The 25265-nt window shown below is 52.0% G+C and overlaps 1 protein-coding gene across 3 annotated transcripts in view; it reads left to right on the top strand.

Annotated features, from left to right (window-relative positions):
* Nucleotides 1-25265, top strand: part of RAP1GAP2 (RAP1 GTPase activating protein 2) — a 191594-nt gene that overhangs the window by 159529 nt on the left and 6800 nt on the right. For all 3 annotated transcript variants that reach the window (XR_006728925.1, XM_045526106.1, XM_045526105.1), the window contains 7 exons: nt 1895-2050; nt 6837-6908; nt 7887-7973; nt 9380-9514; nt 17206-17343; nt 18999-19117; nt 25052-25165. Coding sequence is in view for 2 of the 3 variants with exons in the window: in XM_045526106.1 (XP_045382062.1) it covers nt 1895-2050; nt 6837-6908; nt 7887-7973; nt 9380-9514; nt 17206-17343; nt 18999-19117; nt 25052-25165 (821 nt within the window). In the remaining variant the exon portion in view is untranslated. The remainder of the gene's footprint in view (nt 1-1894; nt 2051-6836; nt 6909-7886; nt 7974-9379; nt 9515-17205; nt 17344-18998; nt 19118-25051; nt 25166-25265) is intronic.

Genomic DNA, 25265 nt, shown 5'->3' with positions numbered 1-25265 from the left:
AGCCTGGGAGCCTTGATCAGGGAGGGTGGTGGTTGAGTGCGTGGTGGGGTCTGCAGATGGGGGCTGAAGTCAGCTTGGCCCATTAGGGGTGTGTGACTCTGGGCAAGCTGGCTAACCTTGGGGCCTCATTTTTCTCATCTGTAAAATAGGGCTAATACCACCTACATCAGAGGGTGGTGGTGGGGATTACATAGCTTTCTGAATGTGGGGCTCATAGGATGCCTGACTCGTGGCCAGCTCCCCATAGAACAGCTGTTCACTGTCCAGTCCACTGGCATTTTGTCCCCTTCCTGCCCCGGCAATTATAAAGCTGGTCATTGTGTGAGAATCACCCCCAGCCCCCACCCCCACCTTCCCAGTCTCACAGCCTCATCTCTCACCACACCTGCGGGAATTCAGCCTTCACCTTGGCCAGGGACGGCTGGATGAGCCCTCTGATTACAGAATTTCCTTGCTCTCCTCCCAATCTGCTGCTCTAACAGCCACGCATTCCCAGGGAGGCCTGGCTGTCCCGAAACCGGCCGCCGACCCCGAGTGGTTGCAGCACTGTTTGCCCCATCCCACGTGTTGTCTCTTTTCAGTCTCTGGGAAAATAAGGTAGGCAGGTGGGCCTTTGCCCAAACTCTGACCTGTTTGTTTCTGAGCAGGGAACCGGGGAGGCAGGACAGATGTAAAGTTGGAAACACAGTCCTTGGCTTCTTAGGGAAAAAGGAAGTTGGCAAATGAGATTATGATTTGGCTCTAAAATAACTGCTGAATGTTCCAGAAACAAATGAGAGAAAGATTCCTTTTGTATTCAAAGTGGCTTTTGTCTTAGCGTTTCACCTTCAGTCCCTCGGCTCCCTGCAGGCCCCTCTTACCTGCTGCTGCCCCAGCCCAGGCTGAGGCTTGTTCTGTCGGGGCCTTTTCCATCTCACAGGTGTCGGTTGGGAAGAGTACCTTGGCACAGAGTGTGGCTCTTGGCAGGGACTGATTAAATATTAATTTTTTCCTTCTGAGAAATGGGATGATGTGTGTGGAGTGAGTGAGGTAATTTGTGTACAAGTGCCCAGCACGGTGCTGGGTGTATAGCAGGTGCTCAGTAAATGAGAAACTCAAGGTGAAAAGACTTGCATGCAGTAGGTGCTTAGTAAAGGAACAAATGCATAGGCAGGCACCTAGCCAGGATGTGGTGCACAGGAGAGGTTTAACATTTGAAGTCAGGCATGATCAGCCCAGCATGGTTCCTGACACACAGTGGGTGCTTTGTGACTGGGATCATGTGCAAAAGCACCTGGCACTGCTTGGGATACTGAGTCGAGGTTGGGTTCCCCCTTCTACTCCACATCCACCAAGCCAGGTGACCAGCACACCTCTCTCAGCATGGCTCTTCTCCCCTCCGGTAGAGTGATCCACTCCCTGATCCCTCTCATCCACATTTCCATCAAGACCCCTCCCCCATCTCCTCTTCTAGGAACCCCTCTTGGGTTGCTATCGGGCCCTCTGACTTCACCCTCCTCTGTCCCCAGAGCTGTCAGGTACTTCACGTGAAGCAACTGATTTAGCGCTTGCCGGCTGGTTTTTGTGTTTCTCCCAGATCAGTTATAGGCTCTACCAGGGCAAGACCCAGCCTCACCTTTTAAATATTCTCCCCAGGTTCCGAGTCAGGGCTCTGTGCCCTGTAGAGCTCGATAAGATGCTTGCTAGCCTCTACCTAACAACTTGTGTGCCTCCCCCATGTCTTTTCTTTTTGGTGGCTTCTAAAGATTGAAAGAAGCAGCTCCCTGGAGAGCTCGGTCTCAGAGTTTCAGGGTTTATGTATAACGGTAAAATAACGAGGAATTTCCTGTACAGACCTATTCTGTTTTTGGGATGTTCCTAACTGGCTCATAACAATTAAACACTTTTTGTTTAGCTCCAGAGAAAGAGACACATTGGGAATGACATTGTGGCCATCATCTTCCAAGAAGAAAATACACCGTTTGTCCCAGACATGATTGCCTCCAATTTCTTACATGCCTACATTGTCGTGCAGGCAGAGACCCCGGGCACGGAGACCCCATCCTACAAGGTAAGGAGAAAGCCTGGTTGGAGGAAGTGGTGAGTCCAGACACCTCACCGTACTTTGTGGATTCAATGATATCTAAGGACACTAGTTCTCAGCAGTAACAGATTTTTCCATGAGTTCCCAGGTTGCTGGGATTTGGAGCTAGGCTCTTGGTGGAGAGCACCTTCTGAGGTCATCTGATCCATCTTGCTGTCCCCAGGCTCGACGGCATCTAACTGAAGGGTTGAGAAGCCCTGAGTGTTGTGTTTGGAATCTGGGAATGACTTTGCTAGAGCAAGGCAGAGCGAGAAGAGTGGAGAGGACTGGGAAGAAAGGGGAGAGGAAGAAGAGTGATAACAAAGGGAAGAAAGAAAAGGGAGAAAGGTTTTATGGTGAGAGGGGTGAAGATGGGGGCCTGGTAGGCTCTGGCCACTGGGTGAGCCCCCTGATCTGGCCGTTCTGGACAAATGACTGATCATAATTACTTTCCAGGGAGGCAGGATGCGGTCGTCTGGGTCTAAGCCTCCTGACCAGCAAGTGGTTTGGCTCAAAATCCTCACTAGTGCAGATGAGACCAAGAGAGTCCAGCCCACTTTTCCTGCAGCTCCTCCCTTCCCCACCCCAATCCCAGGAGCCATGTTGCTCATCCCTCCCTCCTTCTCCACCAAAAACAGTCTCGACCTCTTGGGCAACAGTGTCTCTGTAACACAGCAGTTTGCAGGGCATAGGACCCAGGGAGATAGGCCAAGGTTAGGGTTGGGCAGTCTCTGAACCCCCTGCAGATATGTGCAAACTGCTGAGGTTTTGTGTTTCCCGGGAAGAGAGATCATAACTCAGGTTCTCCAAGGGCTCCCTGCTCCACAAGATATCAGGAACCATTGTTCTAAGGGAGAAGAAAAATGAGCCGTCTCTGCTCATGGGAAACAGTGAGGCCTGGAGATGTTTCCTATGTAGTAACTTAGGCCGGTGCCGGTTCCTGGAGTTCACTGTGCTGTAGCGCTTCAGCCCAGATGTATTAAGTGCAAAATTCACATCAACTTTTAAAACCAAATGTGAATTATCAAAAAAATAAAAATAGAAAACACAACAACACTCCTATTGAGGTGAGCTGAATTCCTTTACATGCCCATGTTCATACTTGTGCTCCTCTGGCATCGGGCAATCCGAGCTGAAAATTTGGAGCAGCACGGTGTGGGCGTTTCCCTGAAGTCACCTGCTTTGACCGAAATGGGCATTCACTTCGAATAGCTGCTGGATTAATGTGCTGGTGGAAGCAAGGCGATTCATTCAGTGCCTACCGTGTGCCAGGCGCTGTGCTGGGGCGGGGCAGGTGGAGGCCACATGCAGGATCAGCCTTCAAGGCCTTCCTGACCCCAGATACAGGACAGAGGAGCCAGTGAGTGCACTTCAGCCAAATAGCTGGCTGGTTCTTTTAATAGCCAGGGGAAGCAGTGGCGCTGCCGAGAAGGATCCCAGAAATAAAGCTGTGAGATGGGAGGGCTCCCAGGCCTGCCAGGCTGTCATCTGCCTGTGGCTTGTCTGCTAGCAGGATGAGGCCTCTTGTGGACGTTTAGCGTTTGCTTTTCATTCCTAATAGGAGATGGATCTCAGCGAACTTCTCCGTGTTCTCCAGACCTTAGTGGAATGGTGTACCCATGCAGAGAAAAATCAGAGATCCAAAAAAGCACCTCCCCCACCCCCTACAGCTTTGATGCTAGAAGTCTTCCAAGCCACAGTCTGAGGTCCAGGACAAAGCACTGTCCTCAGAGAGGTGGCAAGAAGCAGGGCCCCCAGGAAGAGCAGGCTGAGTCCCAGGTGTGGGACCTTGAAGGACTCCACCTGCCAGGCAGACGCTGCAGCTGGAAGGCAAGACTCGTGAATGGGGCAGGGAGGCAGAGGGCAGGTGGGGAGAGCAGCTTCCAAGGTGCCCCCAAAGCGCTGTCCGTCCACACCCCCAGCGGCACCCAGGTAAGGGGCAGACCGCCAGGAGGACCTGGTCGGATCCCGCCGGGGGTCTGGGTGAGACAGGACCTTAGCTGACCCCTGCGGGCTTAGGGGCTGTGGCAGAGGAGGGTGAGACTTCCTCAGGGGCTGAGCAGTGCCCCAAGCAGCAGGAAAGAAGAAAGTGGCAGGATGGGGTTGGCTGTGTGCAGGAAGGGGTCCTTCCTTTCTGTGGAGGGACTTGGCGGCCTGGGCATCGGGTCCCGGCCCTGCGTCTGCTGTGTGACCTTGGGCCAGTTCCTTCCCTGTCTGCACCTCTGCTTCCTTCTGTGTGAAGGGAGGAAGTTGGAGCAGACAACCTGTGGGCTCCTTCCACCCTGACATCCTGTGGGAGGGGAGGGAGGAGTAGTGGAGAAGGAGTGTTGGGGTGTGTGTGGGTTACAGAGTGGTTGGGGGGCTCTGCATATTTCAGGTGCCCTTTGTTAGGGGCAGGTTAGCAGGGAAGGTACGACAGCCCCGGCTGGTGATGGTTACCCTTGCTGGGTGCTGCTGCCAGGCACGTGCCAGGCCCTTAGGAGCACAGTTTTCTTGAATCCTAACAAGCCCCTGGTGAGGCAGGGCCTCTCGTTAGCCTTGCCTTACAGGGAGGAAACTGGGGCTGAGAGCTTAACTCACTGAAGGCCCGAGGCCACAGGGCCAGGGAGCTGGGTCTGCCTGTGGTCTTCGTCCCCGAGCCATCGGAGCACCTGGGAAACTAACTCCACAGGCCTGGGTGTGCAAGGAATGTCACACTGGATTATTTCTCAGAAACGAGTTTGGTCCTCGTCCTGCCAGACTGGAAGGAAGTTCCAGCTCAGCCATCACTGGGACTCCCTGTTCTCCCTTTCTGGGGTCACCTCGCCCCCACTCCTGAAGTCCCACGCAGGTTCCCCTGAGGGGGGGACTGTCTTTGCAGCCCTTCCTCTTTCCCATAACGACTCATCTGTCGCTCCAGTGCCCTCCGTGGTCCCCCAAGGCTCCAGGCCGCACTGGGCGTGGGGACTCTGTCAGGTTTCAAGCCCTCTGAGGCTTCTGGTGCATCCTACGACTCACACGCCCAGGCTCCTTCCGCTTTCCAGCCTAGAAGATGCTCTTCCCCAGAGTCACCTGCCCCTGCCTGCCACCCTCTGAGCCCTCACTGGGGGGCCCTCATTGAATTTAGAAAACAGGAAGGTGAGGTTGCGTTCAGGCAACTTCTGCTTTCAGCCCAGCAGCCCAGATGTCCCCAAGGGGAGGGAACAAAGGCCTAGCCGCCTTGTCAGAATGGGGTCGGGAGAGGGAGCTCCGTGAGGACAGAAGATAAATGGACAGCACGAGGAAGAATCCTGCCCCTGTGTTTCCGACACGGCTGCTGTCTGGCAGGGAGACCGGGATGGATTGAAGAGCGTGTCTGAAGCCATTTCCCAGTCAGCACAGACACTCTAACGCAGCCTGGGAAGGAAGGGGCAGTCGGGCTGGGAGGAGAGACTGGGTCTGCCCTCTGTCCTTCGTCCCAGGTGCCCGCAGTTGGCAGCCTCTCAGCGGCCTTCCCACCAACCCCCACCCCAAATTCTGGCTCTGTGGGTGGAATTCTTGACTTGGGCCACTGGTGCGTGGTGGGTGGTGGTAGGAACTGTGTTCAGGAGCTGGAGCCGAGCCAGGAATCACGTCAGCCGAACACACACCATTTCCTGACGCTGGGCGCTGCAGTTTGGGCCTTGCAGATGGCCTTGAGCTTGGGAGCCTGGGGAGAGAAAGCCCGCGTGGACCAGCTCTCTCCCACTCTGTTTCCCCTGCGGACCCTGGCGGGGCCTTGCCTTGGCTTGGCTCCGAGCTGCCTGCTCACCCAGCCCGGCAGACTCTCTGCATCTGGCCTACTTCACAGGCCGGGGAGGCTGGCGGCACGCCAGGGCCAGGCTCACGTCAGCAGCCGCTGGGGGAAGGGAGAGGGCCGTCTCCTGGGAGCCCTGCAGCCTCGTGGGCCGAGGGCAGGTGAAACCAGGGCACCTCCACGCAGAGAGGGGTGGAAGCGTGGAGCCTGCCCCAAGCCTGGGAGACCCCCGTGCAGAGCACCTGGGTGCCTCCGAGTTCAGGCCTAGCTCAGTTTGGCCAGAGGTGTGCACTCCACCCGGAGCTGGGAAGGACCCCCACCCTCGATTCCCAGCCTGGGCCCTGAGCTCGTTAGTTCAAGCCTTACCCAGACTGGCTGACCCTGTATGTGGGGCCAGGGCTCCCTAACACACTCAGGAGCCTAGAACTTCTGACTCGTTAGGTTTGGGGTGGAGGCCATGCAGTCAGTATTTATTTTTTAAACACTTGAAGCGATTCTGACGTATGGCCAGGCTTGAGTGTTAGAGTGGTGGAGAATGAACCCTGAGCTGGGCTGGGAGAGGTCTGGATTCTCTTCCTCTCAGTTGCTAATCACCTGCGTGACTTGGGGGACTCTCTCCGTGTCTCTGGGCATCTGTTTCCTCCTCAGGGTTAGTAATCCTCACTGTGGCTTCTCTGTAGGATTAGCGTCACAGTCAAGCAGGGTAATGAGATGACATCTCCCGGGCACTTGTACTGCATTATAATTGGGGTCCCAGCCCCGTGCAGTCATCTTGCCAAACTTGCTCTGGCCCCCGGGGACACAGAGGAGAGGATGCGATTGTGCTGCACTGCCCAGCCCCACTTCTAGGAACGGTGGCTCAGGGCCTGTGGGCGATGCTCACAGGGGCATTTCTTTTGTGTCCTGGGAAGGGAGGAGGGAGAAGGTGAGCAGATTTGCTGTGAGAAGTGTGGCTCCCCCAGGGGCAGCACTCATCTGTCCCCCCCAACCTCCGACCCACTTGGTGACTGTTTCATTCAGGTCTCTGTCACTGCGCGGGAAGACGTGCCTGCCTTTGGCCCACCTCTGCCCAGCCCCCCTGTTTTCCAGAAGGTGAGACATTCTCCTTCCTATTCCTCTCACATCCAAGACCCCAGGTTTCGATACTTGACTGGCAGTGGCTGGGTGGGGCTGGGAACTTGGGGAGACCCTTTTGCAGGTTTTAGAGGAGTCTCCTTAGTTGGAGTCTCTTCCTGCTCCTCCTCACACCGCCAGTCTGGCCCAGCACAGGGCCATTTGTTGAGGTGTTCGATGCTGGGTTGCCTTTCTGCTAAAAGAAGGGTTTTCATCCCATGTTCTAGTCCAGTGGTCCCCAACCTTTTTGGCCCCAGGGGCTGGTTTCATGGAAGACAGTTGTCCCACGGACAGGGGTAGGGGAGGGAGATGGTTTTGGGATGATTCAAGCACATTACATTTATTGTGCAGTCAAACCTCTGTGCTAATGATAATGTGTATTTGCAGCTGCTCCCCAGCACTAGCATCACTGCCTCAGCTCCACCTCGGATCACCAGGCAGTAGATTCTCATAAGGAGCACGCAACCTAAATCCCTCACATGCACAGTTTACAGTGGGGCTTGTGCTCCTGTGAGAATCTAATGCCATGCTGATCTGACAGGAGGCAGAGTTTATGTGGTGATGTGAGTGATGGGGAGCGACTGTAAATACAGATGAAGCTTTGCTCACTCACCCACCGCTCACCTCCTGCTGTGCGGCCTGGTTCCTAACAGCCCACAGACTGGTACTGGTCGACGGCCTGGGGGCTGGGGACCACAGCTGTAGTCCCAGGAGCTTTGGGCAAGAATTGCTTACAGTTATGGAGGTGCCACTGTGGAGGGTTGATTTCCCAGAGCCAGGGAAGCTGGTTTCCAAGTGGGCATGTTAGCAGGTGGGCTTGGCCTGGGCTGGAAATGATTAAATCTCAGAAGGAACCTTTCAGGGGCTCCCCAAGACCCTGTCTACCTGTTAGTATGGCTGAAGCCCTCTGGCCCCAGCTGGAGGTGGGAGAATTCCAGGCCATCTTGTCTGTTTCAGGGCCCGGAGTTCAGGGAGTTTCTGCTGACCAAGCTCACCAATGCAGAGAACGCTTGCTGCAAGTCGGACAAGTTTGCAAAGCTGGAGGTGAGCGTGCAGTTTCTGAAGGTTTTCCTCCTGCCCTTGGGCCACCTGTCAGCCAGACTCTCTCGGGGCTGTGCTCTTGAGGGCTGTTCAGGGTGGAAGTGCTATGTTTGCACCTCTGAGCCCTCGGCCCTATGTTGATACAGAGACTATTTGTTCTTGTGGAAAACTCTAGCCAGGCTTCAGGTCTTGTTAACCATTCACCAGTCATTTATTGAGCACCTACTGTGGGCCAGGTCCTGTTCTGTTGCCTGGGATGCAGGGATAAGTGAGATGGTTACTGCCCTTAGAGAACTCGCAGGCTGGTGGGAGGGGGCCATTACTAAAGGGACAATTGCAGCATGTTGTGCCAGCACTGCTTGGAGGATAGTGACTGCTTCTGCCTGTGGGGGACTGAGGGTGTGTTCAGGGAGGGCTTCTAGGAGGAGGTGGCTCTTGAGTTGCTAAATATTGAGCTGCTGCTGAGCCTTTTGCCAGGAGGAAAGAGTGGGGAGGGTTATTCTGGCATGGGAAGCAGCATGAGGAAAGGCCAGGTGGGGTCAGAGCCTGACTTGGTGAGGGAGCTGCTGAGGGTTTGGTGTGGCCTGAGAGAGGGACTCGCGGGGGCTGGGATGGTGGGAGACTCGGCTGGAGATGTGGTTTGGGTCAGATCAGGAAGGCTTTGAGCTAGAGGGGTTGGATACTAATAAAGTTCTTAGGCAGGAGAGTGACGTGTTTGGTTTGCGTATTACAGGGATTATTCTGACAGTGGTGGGAGGATGGATGGAAGGGGAGGAGGTGCAGGCACGTGGCCAGTTAGAATCTGTTAGCAGGAGTCCAGGGGAGACGATGAAGGCTTATACTGTGCAGGAGGGAATGGTTTAGGGTTAGGGTCGGGAAGACTTGATGGACTCCTGGATGCAAGGGTGGGGGGAAGTGGGATTGTGGGGTGACTCTTAGGCCTTGGGCTCTTTGGTGACACGGGGATGACTGGGAGACAGTTCTATTAGGACCGGCTGATCCAGGGGTGCCTGCAAAGGCTGGGGTGCTGAAAGGGCTGGTCCTGGCCTGTGTGAATGGTGCCCCTGGGAGCTGGCCCTGGATGGACATCTGGACGGAGAGGAGCAGTGGGCAGTTGGGCGCGTGGATGTGGCGTGGGCAGAGATCTGGGCTGGGATTCACCAGGGCAGAGCCGTGGGAGGGATGGGATGACCCAGGGCTGAGAGCAGGAGGCCGGGCCAGAGCCTTAGTGTTAAGCCCAAGCATGTGTGAGCATGAACTCAGCCTGGCTGTGGGTCTCCACTGTCGCCAGGGTGGGCTGGGCAGAACAGTAGCCCTCAGGCAAGGTGTCAGGAGCCCACGAGGAGAGGCACGTCTCTGCCCTCCGTGCCTGCTCCTCCACTGTCTTCCGCCATCCTCTTCCTGTCTAGGATCGGACCAGGGCTGCCCTCCTGGACAACCTTCATGACGAGCTGCATGCCCACACGCAGGCCATGCTGGGACTGGGCCCAGAGGAGGACAAGTTCGAGAACGGGGGCCACGGGGGATTCCTGGAGTCCTTTAAGGTAGGGGCACAAGCGTGACTGGGGGTTGCTATGGTAGGGAGGGGTGGGGCAGAGAAAAGAAGCCGTCTGAGGTCCATGGGATCCTGATCCCAGAGCCCATGTGCCAGCCAGAGGTGACAGGACCAGTAGGGGCATCGCAGGTGTTTGCAAAGGGCAGGGGTAACAGGAAGGGTGGGAGGTCAGAGCAGCCAGCAGTGTCTCCAGCTTCTTCCGTGTCCTTCCTTGATCGGCTGATCTCCCCCTGGCCCCGGAGTCTGATAAGCAGGGACAGGCAAAGAGGCAGCTCCAGGAGAGGAGCCAGAGCGAACCAAGAACACTGTAGCTTTCATCTGCCTCCTTTTGCGGTCAGGGAGCCCTGGGCAGAATGACAGAGCAAGGACACAAGCCTTAGGGGTCTTCAGTAGCTGGTGTGGGTGCTTGCAATGACTCTTCCCAGCTGGCAGGGCATTAGAGGACCTGGCTGGGTCAGGGAGATGGAGTTACAGGCAGGTCCTTTTGGCCTTTGGAAAGGGAAGAACTCTCAAACCAGAAGGAGCTGCTAAAGGAAGCAGTGAGCTCCCTGTCCCTGGAAGTATTCAAGTGGAGCTCACATCCTGAACTGGCGTGGGGTACGAAAGGTTTATCATCTCATGCTTGCTGAGTGCTTGTCGGTCCTCACAACACTTAAATCCGTCTGATTTGAGCCTGGCTGTAATCCTGTACACAGGCTGAACGGGTCTTGTTATTTCCGTTAACACACAGGGGACAGGCTGAGAGAAGCCACAGGGCTGTTCAAGACCTTACACCTTAGAGGTAGAGCCTTGTTTCTGATTCTTAGGTCAGCGTTCTGCTGGGTTGCGTGTTAGAGAGTGATTTATAAAGCTCCCATTTGGGGGCAGTGTGTGTAGGGTTAGGGTTAGATCTGCATTCACATCCTAGCTCTGTTTCATCCTGGGCATGCTCTTTAAAGTCTCTAAGCTACAGTTGTTTGTCAACAAGAGAGGATGATAAACAGGACTTCTGTCGTACAGAGTTGCTGTGAGAATTCATTGAAATAATGCCTGGAAAAGTGCACATTGCCAGTAAGTGCTCAGAAGTGTGAGCTGTTATTATTGTTGCCTGAAGGGAAAGCTTCACACATGTTGTCCCATCTTAAGCCTCACAACTGCCGTCAGTGTCTATGGGAAAGCTATTATTATGGGTATAATAATTGATACTGAATTTTAATAATTATGAGTATAGTTTCACACGTAAAGAAAGTAAGACTCAAAGAGACAAAATAATTTGTCCCAAGTCACCCAGCAGATGGAGTTGAATCCACGTCTACCAGATTCCCGAGCCTGTACCCTTAGCAGCTATGTGATACCACCCCCCAGTTTCCGACTCAATTAGGATTCCACCCATGCTGGCCTGGGCCTGGGCAGGCCTGGGGTCAGTCCCTCCCTGCCCGTCTGGACCGCACAGAGCAGGGCACGGCTCTGCTGGCCTAGTCGGGGCCAGCTGCCGAGATTCCTTCCAGGGGCGGGAGGAGGAGCCGACTGCTTGTCCAGGCTGGTGGCAGATTCCTGGGGCATCTGTTTCCGTCTGACGGACAGTGGCAGCCAGGGTGAAATAGCAACTGAGAGATCAGGACGGAAGAGGGATGAAAGAGAAGAGGAGCAGGAGAGGAAAGGGGGAGCCAGGTCGGACCGCCCAGCCGAGAGAGGGTGATGTGAGACGTGGTAAAATAGGAAACGGGGTTGGTCTGGGGAAGGCAGGTGAGTGGGGCCGTGTAAAGACCTTCGTGGGCTCCAGACTCTTACATCTGCAGACTCCGCCCCGCTCGTACCGAGCGTAGGAAAACGTTCACCGTCCCACAGTAAATGTAATTTTCATAGAACTCTAAGAGTTGAGCTATAGTCAACTAGCTAACATAATGTTATATGTTGTAGACATTTAATGAAGCATTTGTTGCTTTGAGTTTTGCAGGTTTCTTTCAGTATTTTGGAATTAATGATTGTTTTTTTAGGTTTCAAGGATTTTTATATCCTAGTGAAGCTTGTAGGCTCTGGACACTCTCCCCATGGTGCCCGGTGGAGAAGGGAGTTGCAGGTCCAAAGGAGAGTGGCCCGAGGCCATTGTGTCCAGTCTGCTGCCTCTGGCAGGAGTGGCAGTTGATCTGTGTTGGACTTCCTGGGGGGATTTCCAAGAGAGGAGATTCTTCAGGACTTTGTCATGGTCCAATAATCCAGGGAACTCTTCTCAAACCTAAATCCTCAAAACTGTAGGTTGAAGACGCATCTGCTTCATCTTCTGCTTTCACCTGTCTCCAAGGCAGCACATGGGCCGGGGGAGGGCACTGTCACAGTCACTTGCACAGAGCTGACAGTTGTGATCAGCTTTTCCTCCTCCCAGCCAGGGAACTCACGCTTTTTCTCCCTGTCCCTTTCATCACTGCCCTCCTGTCTCCGGAGCATGGAGGCCTCCGCTGGGGGCAGGGTGGGCTCAGCTGCCCGGAGCCCAGTGGCCTGGGCGGGGGGACTCTGATGCTTAGGCCGTGCCTATGGCCCAGCTCCGGCCTCCATCTCTAGTTTTGCTATTTCGTCATGGGCATCTTGGGTGGTGCCGTGGTGTTAGAATTATCGGCATTCCCTGTGGGGTTCGCCCAGACCTCCACCGGATCCCTCTGGAAAGAACTGGTACCTGAAATGACTGCAGGAGGAAAAGCCGTGTGTCTTATCTCCTTCCTGTCAACGTTCTCATCTCACAGGCAGATGGGAGCCTAAGGGAGAGTCCCCAAGCTGAAAGCCATCGCAGCCACCCCTTCCCTCGCCTCTTCCCTAAGCGTGTCACCCCCTCTGTGTCTCCGAGAAGCAGACCCCCACTGCCCTAGGCTGCGCTGCCTGGCGCTTCGCACACGGAGCCGTTCTTCACACCTGGCTTCGCTTCTCCTGGCTGTAACGGAAGCTTTTCTTCCACAAGACACAGAACAGTTGGTTTATGGACATCTAGACCTACTTTCAGACTGAGCTGCTGGGAGATATTCTCAGGAATCTGCTAGTTCTACAAATACTTTTAAAGTTTGCATTTTCACTTAGATGATCTAAAAAAATATTTCCAATTATACAGGCTAGACTTTTGCAGTGATAACTCCCAATTAAAAGACATTTATATGGAATAAATAGGTCAGATAGGAAGTTGGCACTGCACATGTGGTCCATGGGACCACTGGTGTTGGGGGTCTGCGGACATATTCCTCCTGGGAGTCTTGGGAGAGCATTTTTCTTGATGAAGGAGCTAGCTGTACATCACTCACTTGGCAATAGCCTAGAGGTGTTGATCAAATGCCATTCTCAGTCACTGCCAGCTGTTGATGAGGTTTTTAATTGGTCCGTAATGCAGTGAGAAGAAAAAGTGACAATACTTGATGTATCCACATGATATGGACAAAAGCACGTGGGTGCCACATTTGGGAAACACCCAGTTAGCCCAGCCCTCCACTGACCTCATTATAGAGAACTGGACAGAGGACCAAGGGGAAGAAGGCCACCCAGCCGGCTGTGACAGCAAGCAGGGAGCGTTCAGGTTAATTTTTCCCAGCCTTTGAGGGACTGTGGATAGTTAATGCATTGGTCTGACCTGACCCCTAGTGGCAGGAGAGGCTGCAGAGATCCTGGCAATGCATTCGTGGTCCTGGGTACCCGCAGGCAGGGGCAGCCCAGGCAGGGTCAGCGATGGTGGATGGAGCCTAGCAGGGGCCCGGGCAGCATCCCTGCCTTTGGCATCTTTGCCCTTCCTCTTCCCGGAGACAGGAAGCCGTGTGTCAGGATGGCCCCACTGCCTCGCAGGGCTGCCGAGAGAGAGCTGGCCTCGCACTTGGCTGTGCTTAGCTAGTGGGTTGGAGCCGTGGTCTGTCGAAGTGGAGATATCAGCCTCTGTCCTGTATTTGCCCTACTAGGGGGACCACCGAGTGCTCCCTGATTCGGAGCCATCTCAGCAGGCAAGAAACTAGTGTCACTGTCTCCAAGCACCCCGCCTCTACCTCCTGCCTGGCTCCCATAGGCATGTCACCTGTGGCGCTCATCTCCTTGTTTCATGTCCCTTAAGTTGAGTTTGTTAAATTGAAGCAATTCACAACACGCACTTGGAAGGAAGTGAGGGGTATGGTTGGCAGGGAAGGGAATTGCTCCCCCTGTGACGCTAACTGGGGCTCAAGCCCCCGGCTAAGATGAGGTGACATTAACAGGTGATGAGAAAGTGACACAGCCTCTCTTTTCTCACTCCCCCCAAGGAGAGCCCGTTCAAAGAAAAGCGGTGAAGTGTGCCGTGGGGGGCTGATGGAACCAGAGGTGATTAGCTGGGAGGAGCGCAGACTCTGAGGACAGCAAGGGGCGGTCGTGGGAAGTGATGGAGTAGACTGCTCTGAGACTCCCAGGTCTAGAAGTGGTAAGAGTTCAGCTTGGCGTGCAGAAGAACTTTCCGAAGGTCAGGCTCTCCACCCTCAGAACAGGCAGCCTTGAAAGCAGGAGCTGCCCGTCCCTGGGGACTCAGCAGAGGGGAGGGGAGCTGGGTCAGGCGGGTTCAGGGGCTGAGTGGTCCCTGGAGACCTCCTCGTGCCGGTGCAGAGCCTTCCTGTGCCTGTCCTTCCTCCTGCCCTCCTCTTCCCTGGCACTGCCCTCCTTACCATTCTGGTCTCGGCTGGCTCTTCTGCCTGGTTTGGGAAGGCCAGTGCTGCTGTCCAGCTGCATATCACGTGGGAACAGGAGATGCTTCACTCCTCATCCCTGGGCAGTTTCATCCAAACTGAGCCTTACTTTAGGGCTTAGAAGTAGCTGTCACCTCTCTCTCTTTCCTTCCCTAAGAACGAGGGAGGAGAGCTGTCCCTGAGCAGGCAGGTCTCATGCTTGTGTGGGACACACCCTGTCTTGTGTTATCCTCACGACAGGGACCATCACCCCACTGTGCAGACAGAGCCTGCGTCTCAGGTTCGTGCACCGAGCAGTGGCAAGAGCCGAGTTTCAACCCCTTCCTGTTTGCTCTGAGCAGCAGCTGCCGCCTGCACTTGCCTGGAGTTCCCGTCAACCCATCGTCCCCTCAAGCTTACCTCGCTGACCTGACAGGGCACCCGTGCTATTTGAGGAGCTGGAGCTGGTGTCCTCCTGACATCAGCCTCTGAAATGTTCTTTTTTTTTTTTTTTTTGGTGGGGGCCCTGAAAATTCCTGGTTTCTACTCATCCTTAGTTCATCAACCAGTTGAATTACATTTTCAATCTGAACCATTTTTTGGTTTACAGGGACCATTGCATCTGCAGCCCAGGGTCCTGGGTTTGAGTCCTGGCTCCGTCTCTTACCTGCTGTGTGGCCTTGGGCAATTGTTTACCTTTCAAGACCTTTTCCAGCCAAATGCCTGTCCTCTCTGCCTCTCAGAGTTGTAAGGATTCAGCGAGACCATGCAGAGGAAGCTCATTAGACCAGACACCGTCGCTCAAGGCTTATTACCCACATCAAATCTTTTCTGAGAAAGAGACAGGGAAACAGTCATGTGGCAGTTAATGACCTGGATACGTCCTGAGAAATGCGTTGCTAGGGGGTTTGTTGTGTGTACATCATAGGGTGCACTTGCTCAGACCTAGGTGGCATAGCCCACTACACGCCCAGGCTATATGGTACAGCCCATTGCTCCTGCGCTACACACCTGTACAGCATGTCGCTGTCCTGAATCCTCTAGGCAATTGTAACACAGTGGTGAGTATTCGCGTATCTAAACATCGAAAAGGTACAGTAAAAATATGGTGTTATAATCTTATGGGACCATTGTCGTATATACAGTCTAGTGTTGATCAAAGTGTCGTTAGGTGGTTCGTAACTATATAGGAGAGTGTTGATGATTTGTTCAAAATGTCATTGTTGATGATGCCGGTGACAAGACATGAGGGCACTGAAGGAACGTAAAGATGCTGAGGTTTATGGAGCACTGAACTCATTCAGGGAACCTCGCTGCTCATCCAAGGGTAACTCAGTGTGCTGCCACACCTGTCCTGCCCTCTGCTGTCCAAAGGGTACGTGACTGTGTGATGCTCAGGTGATGGAGTGAATAGAACGTGCCGGCTGTTCTAACCATGTCACAGGACACCATTGCTAGGTGACTCTGCTCTGTGCTCTAGAGAGGAAGTGAGAGATGATGTCCCTCAAGGGGCATCTTGCCTCAGACAAGAGAGCCAAGATGATATTGGCGTATGGGGCTTCGCACCTGTTTTCAGTATCTCGTCCCGGGGCTGTCGCGTCTACGAACGGCATTCCTGAACATATGTCCCTCGTCAGGATAGAAAGGCAGGATGGGGGCCTCCGCCATTCCCAAGCTTGGGGAATTCCTGGCCCCGAGAGCCCCCAGGGAGACCTGTTCAGGTTGGGAGCACTATTCGTGGTGTTTTCCTGGGAGCACCTTGCCGTAGACTGAGCACTTCCTTGGATGCCTCAAGGACTTGTTCTTCCACTTGAGACGTCGTAGGTTGGCCCGTGGGATGCGTAGGCCGGCACACGTTCGTACGTGCAGGGGTATGGATCCAGAGAGGAAGGGGGTGGAGCCCACACCTTAGTCCTTCTGCAGCAGGTTTCTGAAGCCGGAGTTCTGATAACTCCCTACCTCTGCTGGCTCACACCACGATAAGGAAAATCCATTTTTAGCTCACATGGCAAGAAGACCTAGGTGACTCGTGGCTCTGTTGGCCATTGCTCTCCAGATTTTTTCCCTCTTTCCCTTTTGCCATGCCCAGCTGGTCAGCTGTGCCCCTTGGGCTCGGCCTCGCATGCCCCCAAGGTGGCTGCTGTGGTTTCAGGTGCAGACATGTCACATCTCTTCGGGAGCCATTGAGGAAACCTTTCCCCAGATCCGCTAGCTGACACCCCTCATGTTCCACTGGCAAGGGGAGGGTTAAGTGACCGCCTTAGACAGATCATGACTTACTCCTGCATCTCATGGAGGAGGAGGAGACATTGGACCTGACTGTGGCTCTGCCAGCGAGGGGTTGGGGCCGTGCCTGTCCTCTTTCAGAGCTGTCCGACCACAGGCATGTGATGCAAGCGTGTCTTGAACCCGCCACCAGCGTGAGCCATGGCGCTCTGCACGGTTGATGCACAGTTGAGCAAGAGCTCTTCACACGGTTTCACCAAAGGCGAATATATTCCAAGGCGCACAAAGCACTCTTTTAGATGACAGCAGAAGGGGTAGTCCAGGGTGTAAATATAGAAGGAAGCGTAGTTTTCTGGAAAAAAGAGTCAATCTGTGGTGAGGCAAGTTTAATCCCCACCACGATCTTGTGTAAAACATATGATTCCCATTCTACAGATGAGGAACCTGTAGCTGAGAGGTTAGTAACTGGACCAGGTCACACAGTGTGGTGAGCTCCAAGCCTCACTGCCCTTACCTGTAAGATGAGGATGACAACCTTTGTCCACCCTGCAGGGGAGCTGGGGCACTGACCCCTCAGACTGCCCTGGCTGGCGCCCTGCGTCACCTCGTGCCCGGAGCATGGGACAGAATATGGGAGAATTCCCTGTGAACTGTAGCGATGGTAGCGTGGGCCTCTGTGACCTTGTGTGTGTGCACGGGTGTGTGTGTGTGCACATGCTGCGGACTGCGTCTGCAGACCCCACGGGGAGGGCAGGGTCACCTGGAGGGGCCGGGTGCTGACTCTCAGGCCCTTGTCCTCTCCCCACCCCCGACCCCCCTGCAGAGGGCCATCCGAGTGCGCAGCCACTCCATGGAGACCATGGTGGGCAGCCAGAAGAAGCCACACGGTGGGGCCATCCCCGGCAGCCTCAGTGGGGGCATCTCTCACAACAGCGTGGAGGTCACCAAAACCACCTTCTCGGTGAGTGCCTGCAGGCCCTGGGGCAGCACGTGGGGCCCAGGAAGGTCCCCCAGACCTACAGGGGGGGCTGGGCAACTACCACAGGGCAAGCTGGGTGGTGGAGGGAAATTGAGGCTGCTTGGCGGGTGACCCCAACCCCTGCCCTCTGAAAGTGGTCCCTTGGAGCCTCCATCCCAGATGGTACCCAGAGTTGGTCCGTACGAGAAGCCCTCTTGTTTTGTTTGCTGAGTTTCTTCAACAACTGGGCCTCCTCCTTGGGCCCACCCTACAGAATCGTCCTGGGGCGTATTTCTCTGTCCAGGGGCCATGATTGTGAGAGGGGCGTCCTGGCTTTTTTGTTCATGATAGCAGTGGCCACCCCTCAACTCACTGTGCCCCAGGCACTGAGCTAAGCAATCCACAGACATGACCTCACCTGATCCCCACAACAGCTGCCTGAAGCGGGTACTGATGTGTTCTCCAGCCCCGCTTTGAGGAAAGGGAGGCCCAGAGTGGTTAAGTAACTTGCTAAAGGTCACCCAGCTGAGCTGAAGAGTGTGGATTTGAACGCAGGTCTGCCAGATCCAAAGTCTGTGCTCTTGGTCCAGTTGCCAAGGAAGGAGGGCCCTGCGGGCCTGTGCTTCAGGCCTGGCTGACTCGTACCAGGGGCTGGGGAGGTGAGGGAACCTCATAGCCTGTCCTTTCATAAAGCAAAGTGGCTTTGGATTTGTACAGACTAGGATTTTCTTTTCTTCTTCTTCTTTTTTTAAATAGTAGCTCGGACTCACCATGAGACTAATGATTAGTATTATAAATGGCCATGCATAATTAACTTAGTAAATATTTTCATAGCTATTATCTTGTTCCTCCCAGGAGGTCCCTGAAGGGAGCAGAGCAGGGCCATTATCTCCACCCTGGGGATGGGGACACAGAGGCAGAGTCTCGCCATCTGCCCCTGGTTACAGAGTTCGTGCGTGGCAGAAGTTGGGGCCCAGGTTAGAAGCCTGGTGGGCTCTAAAGATTAGCTCCAGGCCCCCTCTGCCCTTCCCCCCATGAGGCCAGGTAACCGTCCGAAGCTGAAGCCTTCTCAGCTGGCTTCCCCCGCCTTTTGGTGCACGCAGACCTGGCACTGTGGCTCTCATTCTATGTTATTATTGTGACACCTGCCTGGGTCCATTTATTCATGAACAGCAGATGGAGAGTCAGGAGCCCTGGGTTCTTGTCCTCGTCCTGCCAGTGACTTGTTAGATGACCCTGGGGAGTCTCCTCGCCTCTCTGGTCCTCACTGTCCTCATCCGTAAGGTGGGAGGTTGAACTAGGTCACACCAGGGGCTGTCTAGCTTTGTGGTTCTCAGTCTGTGACCCCTGAATCGTCCTGACCATCTCAATTTGTGGGGCTCCCCTGACAGTGGCCTTGACCTCCAAGAATTCTGGTCTTTGGTGGGTTGTTACATGAGGCCACAAGGCTTAGCTTAAGAACACAGGAACAAAGGCTGTGAGTGGCTCGAGCCTCGGGGTCTCAGCTCCTGTGACATAGATGCCAGCCTTCCCAGCTGTCTCGCTATTCTCTGGGGTCCCCTCCAGAGCAGGAGCCATCCACAGACCCGTGAGAGGGATGAAGGGAAGGAGACCTGGGCTTAGGGTGGGAACACTCATTCTGGCGGTTTCATCGGCAGCCTCCGGTGGCAGTGGCAACGGCGAAGAACCAGTCGCGGAGCCCCATCAAGCGGCGGTCGGGGCTGTTCCCCCGCCTGCACACGGGCTCTGAAGGCCAGGGGGACAGCCGGACACGATGGTAACTCTTGGGGTCCCCCGCTGCACTCTGACCATGGGGTCCGTCAGATGCCCAAACTCGGGGAGAGCTGTGCTCAGCTTTGGAGATGGCTTCCCTCGATTCGCAGCCTCCACGCCTGCCTGTCCCCTGTCACTCGCTCAGCTCTCTGTCCACGGAGGCCCCTCTGGCCGTTCTGTGCGTGGGACTTTCCAAAGCTGTTCTGGGAGCGTTTTGACCCCGGCTGGAAACACTGCTCGGGTTCTTGTCTTTCTTTTCCTCCTTTTTCAACAAGCACCCAAATGGCCTCTCTCACGGAGCCTTCCTCGATTCTGCCAGACAGAATCAATTGAACCTTCCTTTGCACTTTTAGAATATTCTGTGTCCTTTTATTTTTTGTAGCCATTCTCATATATTACATCATACTTAACTGGATTTGCTAATTGTCTTTTTGATTCTTTTTTTTAATTGATACATAGCAGTTGTATGCATTTTGGGGTACATGTGATATCTCACTACACGCCTACAATGTATGATGATCAAATCAGGGTAATTGGGATATCTATACCTCAAACATTTTTCTTTTTGTTGGGGACATTCTAATTCTTCTCTTTTAGCTATTTTGAATTATACAATACATCATTTTTAATTATATTGACAATTACCCTACCGTACTATCAAACGCTAGATCTTATTCTATCTAACTGTATCTTGTCCCCATTAACCAGCATCTCTTCACCCCTCCCCCTCCCCTACCTCTGGTAACCACCAGTCAACTCTCTGTCTCTGGGAGCTCCACCCTTTTAGCCCCCGTATATGTGAGAGAACACGCAATATTTGTCTCTCTGCACCTGGCTTATTTCACTTAGCATAATGACCTCCAGTTTTATCTGTGTTGGGGCAAATGACAGGATTTCATTCCTTTTGTGGCCGAATAATGTTCCATTGTGTATATGTAACACATTTATTTTCTTTATTCATTCATTTGTTCATGGACACTTAGGTTGATTCCGTATCTTAGCCATTGTGAATAGTGCTTCAGTGAGCATGGGAGTGCAGGTATGTCTTTGACATACTGATTTCAATTCCTTGGGATGTATGCCTGGCAGTGGGACTGTTGGATCATATGGGAAGTTCTATTTTTAGTTTTTTGAGGAACCACCATACTGTTTTTCATAGTGGCTGTACTAATTTACATTGCCACCAACAGTGTACGAATATTCCCCTTTCTCCGCATCCTCGCCAGCATCCGTTATTTTTTGTCTTTTTGATAAAAGCCATTTTAACGGGAGTGAGTTGATATTTCTCTTTTTTTCAGAGATGAGGTCTCATTCTTGTTGCCCAGGCTGGAGTGCAGCGGCACAGTCATAGCTCACTGCAGCCTCAAACTCCCAGGCTCGAGCAATCCTCTCGCCTTAGCCTCCTGAGTAGCTGGAATTACAGGCGTGTGACACCATGCCTGGCTAATTTATCTTATTTTTGTAGAGATGGGGTCTCGCTATATTGCCCAAGCTGGTCTCAAACTCCTGGCCTCAAGCAATCCTCCCTCGGTTTCCCAAAGTGCTGGGATTACAGGTGTGAGCCACTGTGCCAGGCTGAGATGATATCTCATTGTGGTTTTGATTTGCATTTCCCTGATGAATTAGTGATGTTGAGCATTTTTTCATATACCCAATGGCCATTTGTACGTCTTCTGAGAAATATGTATTTGGATCTTTTGCTCATTTTAAAATCAGATTGTTGTTATTATTTTTGCTATTGAGTTGCGTTCCTTATATATTTGGGTTATTAATCCCTCGTTGGATGGATAGTTTGCAGATATTTCTCCCATTCTGTAGGTTAGCTCTTTACTTCGTTGATTGTTTCCTTTTCTGTACAGAAGTTTCACCTCGATGTAATCCTATTTGTCTAGTTTTGCTTTTGTTGCCTGTGTTTTTAGGTCTTCCCAAAAAGTCTTTGTCCAGGCCAATGTCCGGAAGCATTTTCCCAGTCTTCTAGTAGTTTCATAGTTTCAGGTCTTAGATTTAAGTATCTAGCACATTTTGATTTAATTTTTGTATTTGCTGAGAGATAAGGGTCTAGTTTCATTTTTCTGCATGTGGTTATCCTGTTTTCCCAGCACTGCTCTATTGAAGAGACTGTCCTTTCCCCAGCGTATGTTCTTGGCACCTTTGTCAGGTGGTTGTGAGTGCATAGGTTTATTTCTTGGTTCTCTATTCTGTTCCATTGGTCTCTGTGTCTGTTTTTATACTAATACTATGCTGTTTTGGTTACTATGGCCTTGTAATATACTTGAAATCAGGCAACGTTGATTTTGAGCTTTATTCTTTTGTTTGGGATTGCTTTGGCAATTCGGAGTCTTTGGTGGTTCCATGTGAATTTTAGGATTGCTTTTCTATTTCTGTCAAGAATGTCACTGACATTTTGATGGGGATTGCATTGAATCTGTAGGTCACTTTGGGTATTATGGACATTTTAACAACATTAATTCTTCCAACCCATGGGCATGGGATAGCTTTCTATTTTTTTGTGTCATCTTCAATATTTTTTTAAATCAGTGTTGTATAGGTTTGCTTGTAGAGATCTTTCACTTCTTTGGTTAAGTTTATCCCTAGGTATTTTGAATTTTTTTTATAGCTGTTGTAAATGGGATAGCTTTCTTGATATCTTTTTTGGTTTGTTCACTATTGGTATAGATAGATGCTATTGATTTTTATATGTCAATTTTGTGTCCTGCAACTTTACTGAATTTATTTATCACTTCTAACAGTTTGTTGGTGGAGTCTTTATGTTTTTCTAAGCATGGTATCATCTGTGAACAAGGATAATTTGACTTCTTTCTTTCTAGTCTGAATGCCCTTTTTGCCTAATTGCTCTGGCTAGGACTTCAATGCTATGTTGCATCAGAGTGGGTGAAAGTGGGCATCCTTGTATTCTTCCAGATCTTAGATGAAAGGCTTTCAGTTTTTCCCCATTCGGTGTGATATTAGCTGTGGGTTTGTCATATATGGCTTATTGTGTTGAAGTATGTTCCTTCTATTAATATACCCAGCTTGTTGAGAGTTTTTATTATAAAGGATGTTGAATTTTGTCACTTTTTCAGCATCTATTGAAATAATCATATGGTTTTTGTCCTTAATTCTGTTAATGTGTTGTATCATATTTATTGATTTGAACCTTGCTTCCATGGGATAAATCCTACTTGATCATGGTAAATGATTTTTTTTATCACAAGTTTTATTTTTAATATCTTTTTAACATTAATACAATTAAGCCAAATGTTGAAAGGGGAAAATAGTAATCCATAATTCCACTAATGTTTACCTTTTTTTGAGACAGAGTCATGCTCTGTTGCCTGGGCTATAGTGCAGTGGCGTCATCATAGCTCACAGCAGCTTCAAACTCCTGGGCTCAAGTAAGGGATCCTCCTACCTCAGCCTCCCAAGTAGCTGGAACTACTGGTTCACACCACCATGCCCAGCTAATTTTTCTATTTTTAGTAGAGATAGGGTCTTGCTTTTGCTCAGGCTGGTCTCGAACTCCTGACCTCAAGTGATCCTTCTCCTTTGGCCTCCCAGAATGCTAGGATTACAGACGTGAGTCACCACACCCGGCCCCTTTTTGGGGTATTTTGTTCCAATCTTTTAAGGGAATTTTGCATTTTAAAAATAATATCTGTATACTTCTTCTAAAATATTAAGGAGATACAAATGTTTTTGTTACACGGATAGCTTTTGTAACGCTTTAGTCGGGGATATGAGTGTGCCCATCATCTGAATTGGTTCATTGTACCTGTTATGTAGGTTTTTGAATGATCTTTTTAATGTATTATTGAATTCTGTTTGCTAATATTTTGTTGAGGCTTTTTGCATCTATGTTCATCAGGGATATTGGCCTATAATTTTTGTGTGTGTGTGTCCTTTTCTGGTTTTGGTGTCTTTCTGATTCTTTAATTGGTGAACCCATTTGTTCTTTATTCAGCAAGCAGCATTTATTGAGTGCCTGCCACGTGCCAGTACAGTGCTGAGTGCTCAGACAAGTGCTGCAAAAGTACCAACCTGTCCTCTATCAGCTCACAGTCTTGTAGGAAAAAGGAAGCATGTGCTTAACTTTGAGGTTTCCAAGTTGTCTGTCTGTAGTCCTAGGTGGTGGTATCATCCTCTGAACTAGGGCTCGCAGGACAAGGGACAGGTTTATGGAGGAGGATGAAAAGCTGCCTGGAACCCATGCATGGGAGTCTTTGGGGGGCCTCCAGTAGAGATGTCCAGGGAAGTGGTCAGAACTGCAGGTGTTGAGTTTAGGAGAGAGGCCTTGACTAGAGAAGGTCAGTTGGGAGTCCCTGAGGTAGATAGAGGTGCTGGTTAAAGGCGGGTTAACGATGTGACCACCCAGAGAAGGTGTGTAGAGCACCACATTTAAGGGGGAAAGGGAGAGCTGGTGAAGGTGGCTGAGAAGGAAAGGCGAGAGAGGAGGAGGAGATCCTGGAGAGAGGGTGGGATCTCCGAAGGCCAGGAAGGAGAAATTCCAGGCGGGAGGGACATCTACGTCAGACACACAGAAAAGTTGTGCACAGTTGACAGGAGGCTATTAGGAACCTCATTCAAAGTGCATTGAGACACGTCACACTCTAGAATGGCTATAATCAAAAAGACAAATAATAACAAGTGTCAGGGAGTATATGGAGAGATTAGAACCCTCATCTATTGCTGGTAGGATTGGTAAGTAGCGTGACTGCTTCAGAAAACAGCCCAGCAGTTCCTCGGAGGGTCAAACACAGAGCTACTGTATGACACAGTGATTCCGCTCCTAGGTATGTGGCAAGGAAGTGAAAACAATTGTCCATGACAACGAGTCCACTAGTGCAGCCAGCACACAGATGTTCATGGCGGCGTCATTCATAACAGCCCAAACTGGAAAGAATCCGAAAGTCCATCGTTTAATGAATGGATAAATAACATGGTTTATCCACAAAACGGAATTTTTTTAGTAATAAAGAGGAATGAAGCACTGATACATGCTACCACGTAGATGGAACGTGAAAACATTATGCGAAGTGAAAGAAGCCAGGCAGAAAAACTATAACATATTGTATGATTCCATTTATATGAAATGTCTAGAATAGGCAAGTCCATCACGGTTGCTATGGGATGGGCGTGGGGAGGGAGGAATGGGAGTGATTGCAAATGGGCCCAGGGCTGCTTTTAGGGGAGCCAAAAATGCTCTAAAATTAGATTGCAGAACTCTGTGAATATACTAAAGACCATGGAATTGTACACTTTAAATAGGTGAGTTATATGGTATGTGGATTATATCTCAATAATCCTGTTATTCAAAAGGTGCACGGAGGACAGGGCCATCGCGTCCCCAACAGCCTGCACGGGGTAAACTGTGGGCACCAGTACGTGGTCTCTGTTAAACTACAGAAGGAAACTCTTGGTCCTCGGGGCTTAGATTAGCCCTCTGCTCCCCAGAACCCAGGGCCACCTCGGCCACAGGTCCAGGGAGCTCATATTGTGGTCCCTGTGAAGGGCGTCCCTGGGGCTGTGTTGAGGGTGGCCCTCCTGGCACCTTGCAGCAGTCCATGCATATCGGGTTGCTTCCTGCTGTGGGGGTGGATGTCACAGACACACTGCACTCCCCATGTGGCCCTCAGCTCTGCCAGGTGGGATGGCCAGCTTGGGTGAGGAGGCCATCAAGCCAGGACTCCTGCTTGGTAGCTCTGGGTGTCACCCATGAACCTAGAGTAGCCCCTGTTCTAGGGAGTGGAAAGCCCTGTTGTCTGCCGCAGTTTCCAGGCACTCAGGTGGGAAGGCAGTCCTGGTGGCCGTGCTTTGGTAGGCGCGCTCTGAGCCCACGGTGCTGAGAGCTGGCTGGCAGAGGCCCCCCAGGCCTGGGGTTGGGGTAGGGGTTTGGGGACTGTCTCCACGGCCTCACTCCCCTCCACTCCCATTCCCTCAGCGACAGCACATCCAGCACCCCCAAGACCCCGGACGGCGGACACTCTTCTCAGGAGATAAAGTCTGAGACTTCATCCAACCCCAGCTCTCCTGAAATCTGCCCCAACAAAGAGAAGTAAGTAAGCATGAGGGGAAGGCTGGCTTGAGCCCTTAGGAGCCCTGGAACACGCTCTCTGCCTGCAGGCAAGCTGAGAGTGACCATCTCTGGCCTCTGG

Source organism: Lemur catta, chromosome 15 (assembly GCF_020740605.2).
Source record: "Lemur catta isolate mLemCat1 chromosome 15, mLemCat1.pri, whole genome shotgun sequence".
NCBI classification, from domain to species: Eukaryota; Metazoa; Chordata; class Mammalia; order Primates; family Lemuridae; genus Lemur; species Lemur catta.
The sequence above is the reverse complement of the archived record's forward strand: the minus strand, read 5'-3'. Positions and strand labels throughout refer to the sequence as shown.